The 22,882-nt window shown below is 34.9% G+C and overlaps 1 protein-coding gene and 1 pseudogene across 2 annotated transcripts in view; both read left to right on the top strand.

Moving 5' to 3' along the window:
• VGLL3 (vestigial like family member 3) overlaps positions 1-20,076 on the top strand; it is a 50,762-nt gene extending 30,686 nt beyond the window's left edge. For both annotated transcript variants that reach the window (XM_030939712.1, XM_030939715.1), the window contains exon 4: positions 13,607-20,076. In XM_030939712.1, the coding sequence (XP_030795572.1) occupies positions 13,607-13,650 (44 nt within the window). In that variant the 3' untranslated portion in view covers positions 13,651-20,076. The remainder of the gene's footprint in view (positions 1-13,606) is intronic.
• LOC104677666 lies at positions 14,603-22,649 on the top strand (annotated as a pseudogene).
• Positions 22,650-22,882: the final 233 nt, after the last annotated feature.

Below are 22,882 nucleotides of genomic sequence, written 5' to 3'. Positions count from 1 at the left end.
AATATTTCTCAGGTCCATGAAATCTAGAGCTTAGAGGGAGTAAACATATGCTGATGTGCCTTTTGCTTCTCAAAAAAACACATCTTAATTACTAGCCATTAATTTGCGTAAGTAGCCACCTAATAGTGGATTCTCTCAGTGAGTCATTATATGAGCTGGCCCCAAATGTGATTATGTCCAGATATTAAACACTATCTTGTTCATCTCTCACTTAGCAAGATATCTTTAGCTATCAAGTGAAATCAAGACTGTGTGTCACAGACTGGGGCAATGTTTTTCTGCCAGAGAGAGGAAACAAAACTACAATAGCTACTAGTCCACAAATTACTTGCAAAGTACAGACTGAGAAGTTTGTCATAAGTACAGAAGGTTGTTTCTAGTATTCTCTCTGAAGAGATTCTCATAGCAATAAGCTTTGCTCTCTAACCTGTGAATGAAGTTCATCTGTTAAGAAAACTGGAAAAAAATGGTTTGAGGCTCTCCATTTTGATATTAGATAGGAAGCACTGGGTACTACAGAGGAAGTCAGGAGTGGATAAATGTCCTAATCTACCCTTTTCTCTTCGTGGACAGCTTGTGCCTGATGATATCGTAAAAGCAGAATCATATTAAATGGTATTATGAAATGGTATTCCGAATTATTTATGGTTTAAGGCCAGTAAGCTATATTTAAAAACAACATTCCGGTTTAATCTGAATATTCTGTGAAAGGGACATTATTCACAAGTGACAAAAATTATATTTTAATGGATTTAAGTTGTAATCATCATTGCTCAAAATTGTTATATAGTATTCACTTTGGAACAGACTAAACTACTTTAGTGTTTAAGATTATGGTGGCTGGCACTACAATGATGCTTTATAATGAAGTCTGTTAGTTAAAAACATAAATATCTTGGTTTTGTTAGGTACAGTAAATACAAAAAACAGGGTGAGAATAGCAAATATACTAGAGAAGCAAATGGAGAGGCAGTTTCTCTCCATGAAAGAGAGATTTATTTACTTCTTACTTTTCCATTCCACCCATAAATTTGCCAAAACTTACTCACATCTCAAGACCCATGATTTCTTTTAGGTGGTCTGGCGCTAACCCAGCTGGATAAAAATCACTAGTTGCATGAAAGTTCTACAAATAACCTTGCTAAATAACACTCTTTAAAAGTTACTGTTAAGTTAACTTCATTGGGGTACTAATGTTATTCAAATTACGGAGTTTTATACCCAGTAACATCTTAGAAATAATTTCTCTCTCTAAACATTTACATTTACAAAAAGGATTAAAGGAAACCTAGATTTACAACTCAAGATGCTTGAATATTTAAATATTATAATGCTCCAATTCCAGGCTTTACAATGAAAGCAGGATGCAATAAATTTGGAGATGAATCATTAGAGAGCCGCAAGAATAATAAACAGAATAGTTTGATTTATGTTAAAATATTAAAGCACTGTGATATTTTTCACCCTAAAGATTAGAGGGCATCAAAATATCATATATTGTAGATATTCAACTAAAAATAGTTTCCCTCCTTTCTACTTCACTTCTCAGGGAGCATACATTAGCCATCTGAATCCTGAGGGTTATGGCATTAGGGATTCATTGAAGCCTTTCTTGACAATATTAATAATTTATATACATGATTAGGAAATTATGAAGATGTTTAAAAATGGTATTAAAATATAATAGGTGTAAAAGTTTACTTAAAATCATTTGATCTCAGTATGTAGACAGATAAAATGACATTTCTATCTGGAAGCCAGCCTAGGACTATATGATGTTTTTCCATCTCATTATTATGGTTCAAAAAAGATTTATAGAATTTTGTATACCTACCCTGAGGGCATTATCTCAGCTAGGAAAGTTAAACATCACAAAGCAATAGGTGCAGATTAATTTTAAAAATACCAGGCAGAATGTTTATGAATAATGGAAATACTTTTTCTGGACTTTGTTGTCATTGTTGAGTTTATGATGATTTGGTAACAATGAAAATTTTTCTAATCAACACCCAATTGCTTCACACTTTCTACAAAACTTTTTCTTTTTCTCTGGCATATGTCATAAGCCTATTACTGAGGAAAAAAACATCAAAGTTATGTTAAAATATTTACAAACTCTTGATTGGTGTTAGTTGTGTAGGGCACATGTCCAGAATGACAATTTCATGACCAGAAGGGTAATGGAAACCATCTTTGAGATGCATGCAAAATGCCAGGAGATCCCAGCCAGTGAGATCTGCATGAAAAGTAACTGGATGATGAATAAGAGGGGAGAAATGCATTCCAGAACATTGCTGTCAGTTTCAAATATTCAAAGCTGGATGCTGCAGGACCATAATGAAATTCCCCTGTCCTCTGACAGCCATGTAGCTATCATGCCCATGGGCTTCTGTGGGCTTTCCTCCATAAAATGGTGCCATAATGTCGCAATGCCTAAACTATGGGGATTTGCCTCAGATTCTTCTCCTACTTGGTAGAACAGGTGCAGGAGCTTTCTAAAAGTGTGTGTTTTAGGATGTGTCTGCATAATAAAACAAATAGTTATGTGGCGTAAATTTGAGTCATTGTAAAAGATGTCTTGCTAAGAGAAAATGCTATTTCTCATATATTACTGCTAGAAAATTAGAGTTTTAGTTTTTTAAAGAAGTAGACTGGAAAATGTAGTAACAGTAATAATATTCATAAACTTTGGCTGAACATTCTTACTCCTATGAGTCTACCTTCCATAAATACAAGCCGCAGCATATGATATATGTACAAAATGTTTATTGTGACAATGTTTGCAGTAAGAAAAAAAGTGGAATTGAGCGATTACCATCAAGAGGTGGGATCTATGAGTGAACTGTGTTCCATATGGTATTGCTAACTGAAAAAGAAAAGCTCAGGAAAAGCACATATATGTCCTTTTTTGAAAATAATAACAAAAAGTTTGCATGTTTTTCTGTATCATATGTGCACATACATATCATTCAATGAAAGCAGAGAAGACTAGTTTGTCAAATCGTGTTTTCTTTTGGAACAGCAGGTATTGAGGTCAGTAATATGAGTTTGAGGAGGAAAGAATGAGAAGGACTTTAGAAGAAGAATATATATACATATTTATTTATGTACATATCCATATGTATGCATTGAAAGAGAGAGAAGGGCAGACAGGGAAAAAGAGAAAAGAGATACATTAATTTCATTAGTAATTTATTCCCCCCCCTCCCAAATTCACTTAGGGGCTCATAAAAATCCTGGTCAATATAGGCATCTTTAAAATTTGCAGAGATGTAGAAATGTCTGCCCAGATATATGTAGGGAAAAACGGGACTGAAAAACTGATTCTGGACACGTATCACCACTTATTAGTTGTGTTATGTTGAGTAAACCTATAACCCCTCAGCTCCTCCTCTTCCTTAGATGCAAAATGGAGAGGACACTTCCTCCCCTGACACAGCTGGGAGAACCCAATGAGCTTGTGTTTTCTAGATGGTGATACATGATACAGAATGAAAACTGTCATGATTCTGAATCTGAGATATGGTTCACTGTAACAAAAAATTAATTTACACTGGAGGTTTGAGGCATCCTAAAAAATTGAGGTGCAAGCTGTGAATGCATCTGTCATTTTTGTTTTGTCTGTATCTGACTTAATCCTTTCCTGTTCTTGAAGATTAGCTGTGATATTTGTCACAGTTAAATTTCTTGATAGTGATTTTGCTGATACTGGCCATATAGTGAAAACTGGGTGCTTTTGTATTGATTGGGCAGACAATGGAAAAGAAGATAAAAATATTGAAGGATTAACATTAACATCTTCAAGACATTTTTAAACATTTAAACATTTTCTCTATCTAGAATATCCTGCCATGTGGAATGAGAGGGTACTAATAAAAAAAACACCTATTCCTTTATGCTTATGTATTGAGATATTCATCCTTGTCATGCATATAAAACAAAAGAAAATTTTAAGTACAAAAAAGGAAGTTAGACTATGAATTAGGCTCAACAAAACTCCAATAATAAATGCTAATCCTTAAAAGTTGCAAATCTAATCAGTTTTTTTATCTTAGCATTAATTTTATGAAGGAGTTTTAAAGTTCCTTTACCATATAAATTACTATGTAAATTGGATAGCATCCCTTGTTAGCTTAAGTATTTTCTTAAAAACTGCAAACAAGATTAGGCAATGCCATCATCGTTTGACCCTTTTCTTAAAGGAATTGTCATCAACTACCTGTGGTTGGGAGATGGAGACCTTTTCAAAGTAAAACTTGCCTTCCCAAAAGAAACTCGTGTGCTCACGATAGAAGGAAGTCATAACTCCCAGGTTGTCCTGATATGACTCCTAGTAGAGAATTACACAAAGCACTGAAAAGCCTGTTTCAGCGGTCAGGTTCTTATCAGCAAATACTACTTTCAGCTTTGCTGTTTCTCATCTCTCATATAGGGGTGCATCTAAGAGAACAGATCAAATGAAGAAATCTGTTTCAGAACTTGTTCCCAGACAATTTTATATCCATTTTTCAACAGTCTGCAAAGATTATATACAAAAATTCTATATGGCCTGAGGAATTTACAAATACAGTTTACTCCCTTTCAGGCTGCCTAACTATTCTTTTCTTGTTCTCTTTATCAATAATATAAGGTTTCACAAACAGTTGTCTGCAGGCAACATGTTCTGAATTTCTTGGCAAAAAGGACTGATGAGAAACAAAATATGCTGGGAATTTTTTTTTATTTTTGGGATACAGTCTGATATGCTGGGGATTTAACTTCGTAATTTTTTTTTAATGCAATTATGTTTTGTAGTGTTTATTTTCATGCCTGGTTTACTTGAGCACTATTAGGTGATGCTTAGCATCTTCATAATCATTGAAGCCGTATTTATGTTTGCTCGAATTGGACAGTCTCTTTTGGAAAATGTCAGAGAGTGATCTTCTGTTCATGCCACATAAAAGTGAGATGAGGCTGGGTGATGTGGCTCATGCCTGTGATCCCAGCACTTTGGGAGGCCAAGGTGGGTGGATCACCTGAGGTCAGGAGTTTGAGACCAGTCTGGACAGCATGGTGAAATTCCGTCTCTACTAAAAATACAAAAGATTAGCCAGGCATGGTGGTGCACACCTATAGTCTCAGCTACTGGGGAGGCTGAGGCACGAGAATCACTTGAACCTGGGAGGCAGAGGTTGCAGTGAGCCAGGATCGCGCCTTGCACTCCAGCCTGGGTGACAGAGTGAGGTTTTGTCTCAAAGAAAAAAAAAGAGAGAGAGAGAGATGAATATTTTCTGATGTCAACTCAAAAATTGATATACATGCAACATATCTCATTCTAATGGAATGCTTTCCAATATATCTTGCATTTGTAGAGAGATTGATTGGCATTAAATCCAGTACATTTACACCAAATAGGCATTAAAATGCAAGTATATTTCAGCAGTTTTTAAGCATCTTTGAAAAATTTTAGAATAGTAAATGTTACAATTCATACTTCTAGGTATCATGTTTCCTATGTTGGTGTTATGTCCTTAATTATGTTTTTCTTTTGGGGTGAGAAATGGATCCAGATTAGCTCTTTCTCTGATTGGATTATCTGTTTTCTGGACTGTAAAGCTGTCACTGCATAACCTAGAAACCTCTTTAAAGATGCATGTTTGGCTACATTTGTTATCCAACAGATGGCTGGATAGTTAGGATCTCTTGAGAGTATTATAACTTGTGGTTTTGGTTACAATAAGTGATCTAAGCTTTTTATTTTTTTATTTTTTTTATTATTATTTTTTTGATTTTGCTCCTCCCCAGTTCTGGGAGAAAGTCTGTAGAAGAAATTACAGAGTATTCCATTTCATTTTCCCCACTCCCTTCCGCCTTTGCTTTATTCTTTGTCTCTGGCTTCAAAGTTTCTTTATATCTGCTTTTGAAATGGAAGTCACTGAATTGGTAAGCAGTGTCTAAATTCCATATCGTTCCATATAGTCAGTCCCCAGTCACCCAAGAGGTTATTGGCCACATTGACATTCAAATTTTGATACCGGTAAATTGCCACTATGATACACAACAACAACAACAACAAAACAAAAAACAAAAACAAACACACAAAAAAACAAAACTACCTAACTCTACGATTTATATTTTATATATAATCACAAGGTCAGTTTTTAAACAACTGGTTCAGATTTGTAACTTTATATCCTGATGTTTTAAGTACTTGCCAATTTACCCTCCAGCTGTGCATTTTAATATGCATATGTCTGAGGAAGTGGATGTCACTAAAGGCAAAGGCTAGAGATTCTGTGCAAAGGAGGTTTTGGAGGGAGGTAGGTACTGAGAGAGCAAACAGAATAAAGTGGCTTGCTGTCTGAGTCTGGGAAACACCAGCAAGCAGAAACACCTGGGTGGCTGAACTTTTGTCACCTGCGTGTTTGCCTCAGGTGAGCAGGTGCTGTACTTCTTAAAATAGCATAGTGAATTATGGTTTTCTAGTAACATCAGGTTCAGTGGGTTTTCTATTCTACCCTCTTTTGAATCTGAGCTTAAAGACATTTTGACAAGTTCAGACAGTTTTCAACCTCGCTGTTTCTGACAATACTAGTATGTGGAGATTTTAAGTGCATTCTAAATGTGCCTGGAGAAGATACCTCTATACACGGAAAATCTCCCTCTGCCAGAAAATTATTATGCTGCCATACTAGATATCTTTTGTAATGATTTTGGTGTGCAAGAATTGTAATTATAAGAGAATAATTGCACTTGAAATATCATAATAAATTTAACCTTTGGTCTGGTTTAAGAAAATACATCTTATTTGTGATTACTTTAAAGAGAATTGTTGTTCAAAATTTGCATATTAAATATGGAGAGAAGTCATCAAACTGGCAAAAATATTTGTAATACATGGGAAAAAATGCTAGGATACCTAAAAGTATACTAAATGCTAGTATACAGAAAGCATTTAAAAGTCAACGAGAAAATTACTTTTTGAAAAGCATAAGCATTTGGCCAGAGTTAAAACACAGAGGAATAAATGCCATAGTCACACAATATCCAGCCTCACTAACAGTGAAAGAAACTCACATTGAAACAATTAGATGCTTTTAATCTGTAATATTGATCATACATAGTGAAAAATATAAATATGGGTACAAATTTCCTGAGCACATTTAGTCACCACAATTAAATATGTAAATGTCAAGGTTCACATGCTTGGATTCAGCAATTATACATATGTGTATTTTTCTAAGAAATTTAACTCCTAAATATTCACACAAGTAACAGCAACTTTGTACACCTCTTTGTGTGTGTGTGTGTGTACAAATGATGTACATCTATAGAGAACTGGGTAATAGTATACTATAGAATAAATATTGTGCTGCCTTCCAAAAGGATGGGGTCGAGGTACACATACTGACATCATATGATTTTCCAAGATAATACTGCTGGTGAAATAGGCAAATGGTATGTGTGTGTATACGTAGATTGGGTACACTTAGCAAATTGTCTGATGATAGGTGATCTTATGTAGGCTTTTTACTTTCTAAATACTGTTTAACTTCATTTTTAAGCAAGAATTCCATGATGTTTCAAGAGTTTTAAAAATGTTTTAAAATGTGGCACCTACATGTTAATCTTGATATTCACCTGCAATGAAATCATAGTTCTCAGATTGGGTAGCCTTCTCTGTTACATTTTTCTCTTGCAAGCATTAAGGTGCTACCCCTACATAGATCTTATTTAGAAATTCTTAGCTAGTATTGAAAGTGATTGCCCCAGGGCTCAGACAAACAAATGCAATTCTACGATCATTAATGATGATAATTTCATAAAGCAATAGAAAATAGTATGACTGTCTCTTGCACCTTTTTGTGATCATATATCAATGTGTCAGTGTTAGCTGTCAAGTTGCTGGCGAAGTTTGGATATTTTGATGTAGCATCTGACACAGTGTTGTATAATTTAGCTTTGTAATAAGTATTTCTTATCTTTATTAAAGGATGATTGAAAGGGAGATCTATTTTTTAAATATAGAAATGTTACTAGGTTCTTAGCCTAATAGTAAGCATTCTAATCCACATGACTTCTTGACTTTTAATATGTATGAAATGAAAAGTTTACATTTACCCATATAAATGCTGTCTTTACTTTTAGATCTTCAAAGTTTCTACACACACTTTCAGGCTTTATGTTCCTATTTATGTTCCTTTTTTTTTCAATCAACAGCATGTTTCCCATTGTATGGTTACCTCTTTTATCTCCCACAATAAAATTAATTGAAAGCATATTCAGCTTACTTAAAGAGCCATGATCAGTGGTGTTGTCAAATGACTATGCTTTCTCAGAAGTAGAACATGTTTATTTAGTAGGTTATGACTGACAAACAAATAGTACCTAAAACTCAGCTGTATATTAGTGTCACTTTTTTGTTACCCAATGTTTATTTATTATTTCTATCTAATAGTCAAAGACTTACCCTCATCAATTATGTTTATTCTTAGTTCAATCCACTGGCAGCTCCATTATTCTCAGTTTAAAACAAAATCCCATTTGAATTGAAATCTCTTCTCAGATTCTTTCCTCATTTTTTCCTTGGGGTTCCTAGAAAGTTATTCACATCACAAAAACTGTCCAGTTTTAAGTTGTTGTCTGCTTTTTGGTTCTGTCTTTTCATTCTTACCCTGGACTGCTGTTTCCAACATACCCTCCTCCTCTAATCTGTTTCTCCAGCCGTTCTCTATACAATATTCTTTCTAATGTGCTTTCTAATAATGGTCTACTTAACTTGGCCTGTTTGAATTCAGTTCTTAGTGTTTGTGATCCCTCCAAGATGCTCATCTGGGGTGGCCCATGCTATTTCTTCTGCTGTGGGATACCCATATCACAGCTGATACTGACAGGACCCCAGAATTCTCACTGAACTGTCTCCTTTACCATTTGTGGGGAGTGTAGGCGAGCTTTAAGACTTTTTGGGGAAAAATAAAAATAGGGCTTGAGGGAAACTAAGGAGGGGGAAGTCTCTAGGCTCTTCACGCTCAGACCTACCATGTCGCCATTTCTATTTTCTTATTTCTTTTTTTTTTTTTTTTTTTTGAGACGGAGTCTCGCTCTGTCGCCCGGGCTGGAGTGCAGTGGCCGGATCTCAGCTCACTGCAAGCTCCGCCTCCCGGGTTCCCGCCATTCTCCTGCCTCAGCCTCCCGAGTAGCTGGGACTACAGGCGCCTGCCACCTCGCCCGGCTAGTTTTTTTGTATTTTTTAGTAGAGACGGGGTTTCACCATGTTAGCCAGGATGGTCTCGATCTCCTGACCTCGTGATCCGCCCGTCTCGGCCTTCCAAAGGGCCGGGATTACAGGCTTGAGCCACCGCGCCCGACCTCTATTTTCTTATTTCTATAGCATTTTACAAGAGGTGAATCTGTGAAGCCGCTGCCTCCCTGAGTCTCCGCTAGAATATGAGTCATGATGCCTTGTTATATACAGTCAGTGCTATGATCTGAATAACTACATCTCCCCCAGATTCGTAGGTTGAAATCCCAGCCCCCAGGTCATGGTATTAGAAGGCTGGGCCTTTGGGAGGTGATCAGGTCATGGAGGCAGAGCTTTCATGAGTGCAAATCAATGCCCTTATAAAAGAGATCTGAGAGAGATCTCAGGTGATCACACAGCAGAAGGCACTCTCTGTGAACCAGAAAACAGGCTCTCACCGAACACCAAATCTGCTGGCACCTTGGTCTTAGATTTCCCAGCCTTCAGAACTGTGGTAAATAGGATTTGGTTGTTTATAAGCTATCTAGTTTATGGTATTTTGGTATAGCAGCCCAAATGGACTAAGACTGTTTAGAATCTTCAAATTTTTAAGGAAAATCATGTTCTCATCCTCTTCCTTGACCAAGACTTCTCACTTGCCCTTATCCAAAGGTTTTTGTTGTTGTTATTGTTGTTGTTTTTGTTGCTTTTTGTTGTGGTGGTGGGTTTTTTGTTTGTTTTATTACTATTATTATTTTTTGGTATGTTCATATTTCCTTTACTCTCATCCTGGCTCTGAATAGTTTTTTTTTTTTTTCCTTTTCTTTTGGTGGTCAGGCAGTAGTGGTGTTGTAATTGAAGTAAAGAAATGGGTCTGTCTATGGACCTTCAGTTTCTTTCAGGCTTTTGTCCTAACTGAATTTCAAACTCAGACACTGGAGTATAAAATTGATATCTTTGTTTCTTAGTTCATTTTTGACAACCACCTCAAGAGCCAACTGACCACTCTATGTTTTTAAAGTTCACACTAGAGAAGTCTGGCAGGGGGTATGGTGGTTAAATTAAAGACACATATGGAGGCACACATCAGTTAAATATGACACATCCTATCACACCATTGAAGTGGTCTTCATCAAAAGTGTAACAGACTACTATGTCATCATTTATGTCATCTTAGGAAAAATGTGACAAATGGAGAATTTTTTAAAAATCACTGAGGGCCATTTTGTTAATCTTGATCAGTTCTGTTACATCAGGGTGTTTCTAAGCAGTGCAAAAAGGAGTATAAAAATACTCCTTTTTATAGTTTTCCTTGAATTGATTTTGTGATAATTTTGACTTAGGCTACAGCCAGTATAATTCTCATAAGGTGAACACATATATGATGTTTAAGACCCTTGACTCTGACATCAGATCACCTCTTTTAAAATCCTATTTCTCTCACTTAATAATTGCATAAAGTATCTTAACTTAAATTTTCTCATTTGTAAAATGGATATTATTTCAGCATGATTAGGAGCATGAAGTATGATGTTTCATATAAAGTACTTAGCACCATTCCTAATATAATCATTAAGGCCCTAAGAAAATGTTAGCTCACCTCATTTTTGTGATTTTTTTTCCTTTCTACTGAAAAATCTCATGGTCTGAACAATAGAACTAAAAGAAAATGGCTACCATAAAGAAGGTAAACAGATGTGGTTTCAGACAGCCAGTGGGGAAATCTCAGGATATGTTACGAATTAATTTCAAGTAGGTTTGATTTGGGTAAGTGAGGAAGCAGGAAAGTCTGAATAGGAGCAGAACCTGTAGCAGAGTGGATTTTGTTCCAGCAAGAAGAATCATTGGAAATCCCAAAATGTAGACCACATAAGATTCATGGGTTAACAATTTTGCCCCACTCCACCCTCGCTGGGAAAAACTAAATGTACTTGTTGACTCTTAATTATCCCGATCTACCATTACCAGTTGTCTTAATAAAAAAAAATTGTAGCCCTGCTTTTCTTTTGCAACTTATTAGTAGGGTTTTTTGTTTGTAGTTGCTCATTTTCTTGTGCTTTACGTATGCCTATTTTGAGATTTACAAATGAATGCCTGGTAATTAAAGCAAAGTTTTTTATGTTCCATCACCAAGAAGTTTAACCACAAGGATCCATTAGATATCTGATACATTTCAGGCCACAGAGGAATTAACTTTTTAAGATTCACATTGTAGAAATGCAGAGACATGGAAACAAGAAATTGAATAGATGAATTTATAACGAGAGAATGACTTCTGTTATTCTGATTGGAAAATCTGGGGCGATCTTAAGTAATGCAATACTTGTCCGCAGCAAAAGGCTCAGGTGATTTTGAAAGAGTCATATGTCTTTGCAAAGCAAATAAGAAATTGACTTTATTTAAAAGCAAAAATAAGACAGGCAAACCACTTGATGATTACAACAGTATTCATGACTTGCAGCGCTGACATTCTGTAGATTGATGCAGTCTTCAAGTGTGGAAATCCTGAGTCATACAGAAGATGAGATGTTTTAATAATGAAAAAAATATTTATATAGTCAGCAGATTGTCAGTAAAGGTGGTTTAGATTACAAGAGTTACCCAACAGAGACTATGTCAGGTTGCAAATTATTCTAACCAGAAAACCATGTGAAAATGAATAAAGCAAACTTAGAGTGGATTGACATACCCCAGATCCTTTTATTTTTTTTTTTCTCTCCCTCATTGTCCTCTTTTATACTTCTCCTCCTCTTCTTTCGAAATGGGAAGGGAAAACTATGGCCTCTTTATCAAGCGTAATACCAGTTATGCTTGTGGAAAAAAAGAAAAGTGGAGCCAATCTGTTGGCATTCAGGAAGCGTTGCTTGTTGCCGGTATACAAATGCTACATAGTACACAGATTGTGACTTGTAATTTTGTGAGGTGCTTCTTTATCTCCTTCTATTTGTTCTTTTGCCCTTTGTGTAGTCTGTTTTGTAGATTGTCTTAATGTCTCCAAACACTAATTGTGTCCGATTTCGTAACGGCATCCATATTTTACAAAATTATTTTACTAGTTGAGGGATAAGAAATGTTCTTTAATAATAGAAAAACTTTGAACCAAATTGGCTCATTTAGCTATTCAGTTTCTGATATCCATCTTGGATTAGAACAGTTTTAGATCAAAGGCCAAGAAAACAACTTGAGATCCTTGCACCTACACAACAGCAACCTTGCCGCATTTCTACCTACACGTTTAAAGAGTTTTGCTTCATGTTTTGTTAATTTAGTTTTAAACAACATAAAAGCACCTATTACCCTGTGTTTTCGCTCTTCCAAGCAACTATACTTCAGGTACAACAACAAAGGGAACTAAAACGGGTGCCAGATGTATTAACTAACTTCATTGAGGTAATAATTTCACAATATATAAGTTCATCAAAATATCTTGTTACACACCTTAAGTATAGATAATTTTAATTTTCAATTATACGTCAATGAAACTGAAAAGAAAAAAACAAAAGTAACTTCGAGTAGGTGCAAACTGAAGACGCCATGTGAATAGCCCATATCAGATACTAGTAAATTAACTGTATTAGACACAGATAAAAGTCACATTTCCTGTTTTCTCTTTGATAAATTATTACTGATTTTAGCTTTGAGTTCGAATTACTCTATGTCCTATTAATCTATGTATACCTTCCTTTCGTCACTATTTTTAACTTTTAAATTTTAATTTTTGCTATCTGGTATGATTTTTTAAATCTACTTTAAATATTTTTTGGAAGAAGATAAGATAAAATAAGTAAATTAATAAATAGAACATAGGTCTGGACTGTTAGTTATAAACCAACTATATTTATCTTACCGACAATAGTAGACTCAGTTTTTAACCATTTAATTCCTCACATAGTTTATAGTAATCCCATTGTGGAGTACATTTCAAAATAACAACCGAATTTATTTGTCACGTTAGTCTAAAAGAATAATTTTGATTGTTACTGAAAGTATTAATTGAAGCACTGCATAAATGCTCCAAAGATTATTTACATCTTTTTTCTCCCAATATCACCTGCTTTTGAAATTACAAATAAAATGTTTCATTTTTTTCTATTTTGCTATCCACTCATACTCCAAGAAAATAAAAAAATATAGCAACAAATTTGTATTGTATAAATAGCACTCTTCTAGTCTTGTGTTTTTGTCACATACTGTGTTCGTTGGCTTTTTGAAAATTGTGAGCTCTAGCACAGAATTTGCTTAGAGATCATGTTGTCTTCAGGTCAGACCTCACAGTTGCCTGGATTATCTTTTTGGTTTCTACATCCAATGTATTGCAGATTATGCTAATTTTTGGTACTATATGTATTAATGTTCTTTATTTTTTCTCATTGTCATTTGTTCCAGGTCTACAGCATCAAGACAAGAGTAAGGAATCACCATGGTACTGAAATACACAATCTTAGTGAGTTAAGTTGCAGCATAAATCCAAGGGCCCACTGGGAAAACATACCGTCGGGATTTTCCATTCAGCAATAGGACATGAAGAAAGGCACGGAAGGAGAAGACAAAGTGCCACGCAGTTGACTGGGTTTCGGCCTTTCTTGAGAAAGCAAAGTGGGTCCTAGACATTGAAGAAAAGCATTTTTATTTGTTTTTTTCCTCATCTGAGCCTTTGCCAACTGTGCAACTCTCTCCTTTTGTTATCTTGCTTTTATCAGTATATAGCTAATTTTTTGTTTCATTTTGATTTTTTTTTTTTTCACCAACCACCTTTTCAGGAAAGGATGAACCACACATTAAAATGCTCATTTTTTCAGGAATACAAGTTTGCAGCTCTATGTGCATCTATTTTTGTAGAAATACAAAAAAGTTGGTTTAGCATTGATGGGCTATTTTTGAGGGATGTATTTTTTTTAATATTGTAAAAATTGTTGAGTTCTGTTTAAAGAACTTGCTCTCAGAGAAGCACTGGCAAAAATTTTTAAAATGCTTATCTCTCAGATGTCTATTATATGCTCTGTCTGTGCTTTCTAAGTTACCTCAAATGTTTTGTGTTTTGTCCTTTTTACAAAAGTAGCTATACCGTAGACAAACCAATGCAGTATTGTTTTTACATTGAATCGCAGTAAAGATTTAATTCCATGCTAGCTCAATTAGTTTTAAATTATATGTATAGCTTGAAAAGTTTTTTTTAAATGACCATACTAAAGAAATGATATTTCATTGCTTTGATTTCTCCCAAAGAATAACTTGGAGGTTGACTAATAAGAAAGTTGACATAAACTTTCGATTAGATGAAGAATTTGCCCACAGGAGACTAATAATCTTTCTAGCCCATCCAAATTTGATAAATGGAACCAGAGGTTATATACAACTACAAGGAAAAAACTGCATTTAACCATGCTACCTGTGAGTGCCAGTGACTTATTTTACTTGTTTCTGATTGTTCATTCATGGCAATTTAAAAAGTCGTATTTTAAGTATTTAAATACGTATTTAAGGGGTTTGTTTTTCCTGAAGAGCATTTGAAGGAACAATATCTGGGAAGGCACTAGAGAAATTACAAAGCCCTAGCTCTTTCTTATAATGCCACCTATCACTGTAAACTAAAACAAACAAACACAAAATTCTATATGTAATAGTTTAAACACAGAACTTAACAAGTCTTTTTGTTTGTTTGTTTAAATCTGGCTTTACTTGATTTAATTATTTTTAGAAAGAAATTTAGGGCAAAATAAAGTGTATATTAGGATTTAAATTTATGCCACAATTTAAAAATAAAACCAGAGGTCATACACAATTTAAATTGGGCTAAAAATTAAAAATTTGAGAATTGAACTTGATATGACTCTCAGGATCTAAATAAAGTTGAAATTGTCATTAAGACACTGCGAGGAGAAGATTAAGATTATGAAAGTAGCAGTTATTGATACTGTTGAGACTTAAAGGCAAAGTTCATTTCTTCCATCAACTGCTTCCAGAGATGTCATGTAAAAAAGTTAGTGTAATATGGAAGTTTTTTAGTTTTATGAAGAGATTTTTTCAAATTTGTCCCATTTTTCTCTACACCACATAAAATAGTATGTTCAGTGAAATGCCACTTTCTATCTTTAATTACTCATATGTTATATGTGAGCTTTTTAGACATGAACATGGCGTGTTCAAATAGGCAGAGTTATCATAGATAATTTTCAAATATTTTCCTTGGCTGTAATTTACGTATTCATTTATACACTATCCATCGGATTTGAGTTTCAGATCTATATATTCTCTTGTACTGTCATCACTCCACACTTTGCTGTTTCTTACCTACACTTTCTTTTACACAATATGCACATTTTTACCAATGTGGGGTCCAAATTTAAGATACCTTCCACTCACTAATAATATGAACTTACATTTCCTGGGAGTAGCCTGGTTAAATTTTCTATACTTTGGTCCATAATTTGATTTGATATGATTGTTTCATTTATAATTTGCCCAAATACATGGAGCACAAAATTGTGTGAATTTATAAATCTGGTTTTGCCTTGTGTCCTTCTGAATTTTCAAAGACAGGTGTTCAACAGTTCCCATGTGATGACCCATAGGGTTATTTACCTCATCCGCATCCACCTTTGGACTACATTAACTTCCTTTGTAATTTATTTGAAAGTAGTGTTATACTCAAACTCATTCAGATCATTCAGTTGGATTTTCCCAGTGAAGAGGAGAAGGAAAGTAGTTACTCCTTGCTCCATTTCTTATTTTCCACCAAATTTAATTGAAGGGCATTACTTAGATGTCTTCACCCTGAATTTAGACTTTGCTCTGTGTCTCTCCTGATAACTGTCAGACAAAAAATTTATTGGCTCTGAGGACCAGAGAAATGTTGGGAACCTGGTTTCTGCTGTACAGAGGAAAGATGTGTAAGTAAGCTCTCTCTTTGAAAACAGGACCTAGGCTGGGCACGGCGGCTCATGCCTATAATCCTAGCATTATGGGAGGCAGAGGCTCAGGAGGATTGCTTGAGCCCAAGAGTTCAAGATCGGCCTGGGCAGCATGGGGAGACCCTATCCCCACAAAAAATTTCTGAAAAACTACCTGGGCATTGTGGTGCACAACTCTTCTCCCAGCTACTCTGGAGGCTGAGTCAGGAGGACCATTTGAGCCTGGGAGTTTGAGTTTGCAGTTTGCAGTGAGCTGTGATTGCACCACTATACTCCAACTTGGACAACAGAGCAAGATCTTGTCTCAAAAAGAAAAAGGAAAAAGAAAACAGGCCCTAGGTGTTTGGGATACACTGCCACCCAGAGAGTAGATCAAGAATATAAATAGAGAATGAGCATGTCTCTACAATTGTCTTCTAGGACCATATTGCTGTTACCACCAGAAGTCCTAAAAGAGGATGGGTTGTAATTTAGCATAATATTCTGAATTCATTCCAAGTTTAAAATTCTTTCATTCTCTGGCTCTTCTTTTTTCACATCAAAATGATGCTGTTGGACTTAGAGGCTGCTGAATTGTTTTTATGAGGGCTGCCATCTGCCTCCACAATTTTATTAAAACCACTCCACCTTTAGACAAAGGTGACTTTTGTCTGATTTTACAAATCAGATTTATTCAAGCTTTCTAAATATCTGTGAACTAGAGCCTAGAAAATCATCTCATTTATTTTAAATAGAATATGTGCTTCCACCAATAAACCATCGGGAGCTAAGAAACAACATAATGTTGACAAATCAGGAACCTAACAGATTATTTTGTCTCTCATTGCTAATTTGAAAGAGCCTCTGAACTTTTGAGAAATCAATGTGTCTTCTTAAGAAAGTTAAGCACCCTCTCTTAACTTTTCCCTCTATTTGCTTTCTTTTCTCTTTCTTCTTAAGAGTATTTGTATTATTTTGTTAAGCAAAAATGGCCAAAATTGCTCTAAAATTTGCAAAATGAGAACGAATGGTTTGCAAATAATTGAGGGATTTACTTCTTTAACTTTATAAGACTTAAAAAAAAAAAAAAAACCCAAATTCTAGGCACTGACATAAAAGTTGCCTTTGAGAAGCGTGTTATTCATTTTGCAAAAAGTATTTGCCCATTCCTATTCTAAGATTTGCAGAATATGTCACACTATCTGGCTTTTGAGTTTGCTATCTGGTTTAATGTTGTATTTATAATTTAAAGTGGCAATCAGAAACTGTATTTCAAAGACCTGTATTCTATCCCTTACTGAGCGTCCCTTCTTTAAATAGTGTTTGCTGAATCAAGCCGGTGGGGGCAGTGGCATTAAGTGGTGGAAAAAGGAAAGTACATATGTTAGAGTTTTGACTGACGGATAAATAGAAAGCAGAATGCAATAATGGAAAAGAGTTTGGCTGTTAGGCCATTCTTTAAATTCTAGTTTAGCCACAATTTTATGTGTGGTTTGGGGCGTTATTTATTTATCTCATGAGTAAAATGGGATAATACCTAACAGGCAGGCTGTGGAAGTTGTAAATCACATACACGCACACACAGACACACACACACACACAAACACACACACACGATCAATCATCTGGCTCATATTAGAAGTTCAATAAATAACAGCTACTAGAGATGCCTATCAGTTGAGTAAGTAGTTCCTTAAATGGAGCTCCCAAAGGTCTCTTCTCTTCACGTCCATATTCGTTTCTGCAGCAATCAAATAGATACGTGATTGTTTTTCTGTAAGAAATTACTACAAAGAGAATCTTTGTCTCCTACTAACTGTCCCTTCTACCTGGTATAGGAGATAAATGTACATTTCTTAATTAGCTGACTTTTTAGTGTATCATTTCTGAAGGAAACATAAATTAATCTTACAGTGGCGTGTAGGTCCAACTCAGTTTTCTTACATGTTCCAAAATGTTATTTAAATTACTGTGTCCAAAATTGTGAGGACAGTGTCATTCATTCACCATGGTTTATATTTTTAGTTATATATCGAAATTCCTTGGCACCTAGGATAAGAACATTTCTTTTGAAGTTCTCCGTTTTTTTTATTTTTACTTGACTTGAAGGAAAGTTGCAAAATATGGTGGAAAAAATCTTCCGCATTAAAAGGGGGAAAAAACACAACCATTTATGATCTCAGTCAGCAGATTTACTCTACTCAAGGAAAAAAGAAACCACCTTATTGGAAGCAGATGTTGACACTGTGTCAGTTATTGAAGATGGAAGGAGTTCACTTGAGCCATTGCAGTTACAAAGGGGTATTGATGGCAGTTCGAATTCCTGATTGATCACCTTTGCAGCCAAGGGAAAGACAGCAGAAACTGTATGGGATCAGAAATGAAATCAGCCTGCCAGTTTAATGGAGAGGCTCCTAGAAACTCATTTTTTTTTTCTTTCCTGTAAGATAAAAGACATCTTTCAGAATAAGAAAGGCTTGTTTGAGAGAGAAATTACAGTTTATTCTCTGAAAATATTTAAAGGCCAAAGTGCCCTTTAAATCTATTATTAAAGCATTAAAAGTATTATTAAAATCATTTTAGAAAAATTAGGCAAAAATTTTAGCCTTTCAACATCCATTGGATGTTGAAAGCAAACATAGAACCTATAAAAAAGTGAATGGTTCTGGCAAGTGGGGGCATGAGTGGAGCCTATAAGGAAACCTCAGTCTCGATAACTTCAAAATGTTACTTTCCTTAGTAATTTGATCATGGAGATTGGTAGACATTTAGATCGCAGACATTTAGAATTTTTTAGCAGGTTTTTTTTTTTTTCTTTTTAATCTTGTAGTGCTCTCTGGGAATTGCACCATGTACACTTTTCCAACCTATAGAAATTATCATTATTGTTAAATTATCTCAATTTTTCTATTTCTCTTATTGTCTATTGTGCTTTTATGTTTAAAAATACTGTTATCGTTTTAAAGTATTGATCAAAGTAGTATTCTCTTGAAGTCGTAGTCAATTTAATTTGATCCAGTAAGTTTTTCTGAATCTCCTTTTTACGTTCCAATAAATTCTATTATAATTAAGTGTACTTTTATCAATTCCATTGTATAAGCAAACAGACACCTTTTAGAAAAGGATAAGTAATCATCAATTTGTTTTTTAAGAAAAAAACAATTTCTAGACTACTAAATTTGGTATAAGAATAATGCTTTTAAAATGCAAATACTTTAATTAGTTTTTGGGTATACACATAAGATGTGAACTTTCCTATTGATATCTCTTTATATTAATAGAGATGTACATTTCTTTCTATGCTGTGGCTAGAGCAAAAGTTAATAATGATTATTTACACAATTGATTTAATTTCTTAAGATATGTACAATATTGGATATTATATCTGATTTAAAAATACTATTCCGTACATTTTCTTCAGGAAATAGAAAAATAGAGAAAGGTTTTCATGTGAATTCTTTGTATCATCTTAAAGTACATATATTTAAAGGGAAGATATGGATACAATTTGTTTTTATTATATAAATCTAGGTAAGGTGAAATGCTTTTGTGAACAAAAATACAGTGTAGTGAATTTTATATCTGTCACTTGATTAGATAAACTGAAAACTAATAGAAACATTATTTTAGTGCATTGCAATACCATGAAATTTCAGACTTGTTAGTTCTACAAGCAGCTATGCTACCTTAATTTTGTGTTTCCAGAAATAAAAATTAACCTTAGTTGTGCTGTCATTCTGAATTAATAAAAAATGTATAACTCATAAAATTTTTGGCTTTAGATAATTATGAAATTATATATTTTTTCTGTTTTTGTGGGGCTGGGAAAACATTTTCTTATTTCTGTTCACTCTTCAAATGCAGGTCTCATAACGTGTCAATGATACCAGATGATGGAAGACTTTGTAATAAAAACAGATGTCATTATCTTCAATTTGTTCAATAAATAATTTAATGTGAATTGAATGTTTATATTTTAATGTAGCATTTGTATTTGGTCTGCATTTCTTGAGAATTTAAAGCACTTTTTGTTTCCTACTTATTCAGTTAAGCATCTTATAGATATTTTGGAAATTACAACATCTTAGATGTTTTTAATTAAGAAGTTAATTTCTAGGGCCAAGAAGTCTATATGTTACAGCAAGGAATAGATTATAAAACACATGTTTATATTGGAAAAGCAAATGAAATGGGGTATATTAATTACATAACAGCAAGAGTCTTGAGAATTTTATAATACAATGCTTCTAAGGATATTGGTTGACCAAGGTGTATTTTATTGTTTTTACATTTGTTGACAGGGACCCTGCCATCAGTAATATGAAAAAACAAACAAAAACTTTTCTACGATGCATTAACATTGAAAAGAGAATACAAGACCGTGTATTCTGAAGAAAGCTAGACTTTCTCTATGTGGGCCCTCAATTTTCTTATTACACGTATCTTTAATGTGAAAGTACTAAAGTCTGAAAATCAGCATTTAAATAATAGACTTTCCAGCATTATAGGTGAAATAATTTGGCACAGGCTTTTTAACTGTCGACCACATTTAGAATGTGGTGTCAAAACGAGCTTTTTAGAACTGCTGTAAAATATTACTACATTGCTACAACGATAATGGCCTAAAACAACACAAATTTATTATCTTACAGCTCTTGTGGGTCAGACATTTGGCGAAGATCTTAGTCTTGGTGGGCCACAAAATGTAGGCGGCATTTCTTCTGCATGCTTCCTAGAGAGAATCGTGCTGTTCCCTGCTTCTAGAGTCCTTTGCTTAGCTTCCTTCCATCTTCAAATCCAGCAGCCTGGTCAAGGCCTTCTCACATGGCATCATTGACTTTCTCTTCTTCCTCTCCCGTGCATGTGTAAGGACTCATGTGATTACAATAGCTGCATCTGTATAATCCAGAATAATCTCAGCATCTCAAGGTTTTGTTTTGTTTTGTTTTGTTTTGTTTTGATGGCGTCTTGCTCTGTTGTCAGGCTGGAGTTCTGTGGCGAGATCTCGGCTCACTCCGACCTCCGCCTCCTGGGTTCAAAGGATCCCCCTGCCTCAGCCTCCCGAGTAGCTGGGACTACAGATGTTGCTACCACACACGGCTCATATTTTGTATTTTAGTAGAGACGGGGTTTCACCATGTTGGCCAGGATGGTCTCCAACTCCTGACCTCCTGATCTACCCGCCCTGGTCTTCCAAAGTGCTGGGATTACAGGCGAATGCCACCGTGCCCAGCTCAAGGTTCTTAATTACATCTTTAAAGTCCCCTTTTCCATGTAAAATAACATATTCAATGGTTCTGGGGATTAGGACTTGGAGCCATTATTCTACCTACAACAATTAGTATTGGACTTCCATCATTTTCTATCACTCTTGTAATCAAGAAGGACTATTTCACTGGGAGTAGCAAGTCATAATGCTTGCGTTGGCATTTGTGTGGGGGCTTGTCTTCATTCATCAAATCATTGCATATAAAGAATATTTCTGTCACTATTTCAAATGTTTCATGTCGTTTTTATAGTATTTCAGAATCCAAAGGGTTATGTGTTACTTATGTAAGATGAGCAGCCTGGGGGGTGGAGAGCAGGTCATCTAGTGCAGATTCTTCCTAGCTGAAGTGTGTTTTCTCTGGGGACAACCAAGTACGATTTAATTGTTTTGCTTCCTTTTTTGGGAACATAGGCCCATCTTGTGATGCCCTAAGTCTCCAAGCATCTTATTTGACCTGCTTACACACATTTGACTAAATAGCTAAATATGACCACATTGACGTGGTAAAGCTTTAACACTTTTGTCCAGATTGAATCACTCCATCTGCTATCAGTTAAGCAGTGGAAAAACTTATGGAAAAGCAAACATGTTTTGATAGATTTAATGTGTAAAGAGGGTATCCACAGTCTGGAATGCTGCTGATCAATAAATGAACTGCAAGACTTTGTTCGAAACAACACTCAAGCACAACTGTTTTATTTTCTATACCAAGTTTGGCTGTGACTGAATGAAGAACACCAGCATTGATCTTTGCTTTGCACTTGTACAAGAGGCTATTTGCAGAGAGCCAAATATAGCAACAGAGGATTTAATATCTTGCCAAAAAATACAAAATCTGTTCCCCTTTAAGCATGACACTCTATCCTTTCTTGTGGATCTTGCTAAAAGGAAAATACAGCTTTAAACTCCCCGACTTTTTCTCTTGAAAACTCATGAATCTTTTTCAAATGAGCTCTGTATGGTTTTGTGGTGTTTTATGTTTCCAGAAGAAAATGGCTACACGAGAAATCTGTCCAATGTTATTTTTCTTACAAAAAATACGTCTGGTGATGGCTGTGTTAATTAATTTGATTGTGTTTACACAATGTTTACCCATGTCAAACCATTGTATGGTATACCTTAAATATATACAACTTTTATTTGTCAATGATAACTCAGTAAGTCTGGGAAAATATCTTTAAGTCAAAGGTTAGAGTCATCAGAAATAAAGAAAAATCATACTTCAATAACTTCAGGACGAATCAAGGATAATTGGGTGATATGATATCATGCTGTGTGCCATTTTGTATTAAACAAATTACACCAACAATAAAAAAAAGCAATTGGCTTCAATCAACGAGGTGCTTTCTTTGTCTTAGAACATGGATGTTTTGTTCTGAGTGTTGTCTGATGGGAAGGCAGATTACTTCAGATTTCTCTATAATGTGGTTAATGACAATAGCTCTTCTGCTCAGTTTATGATGCATATAAAGAATTTTGAAAATAGTCTTGCAAACTTCACCA

Source organism: Rhinopithecus roxellana, chromosome 1, assembly GCF_007565055.1.
Source record: "Rhinopithecus roxellana isolate Shanxi Qingling chromosome 1, ASM756505v1, whole genome shotgun sequence".
In the NCBI taxonomy this organism is placed as follows: Eukaryota; Metazoa; Chordata; class Mammalia; order Primates; family Cercopithecidae; genus Rhinopithecus; species Rhinopithecus roxellana.
This window is presented reverse-complemented; position numbering and strand designations above follow the sequence as displayed.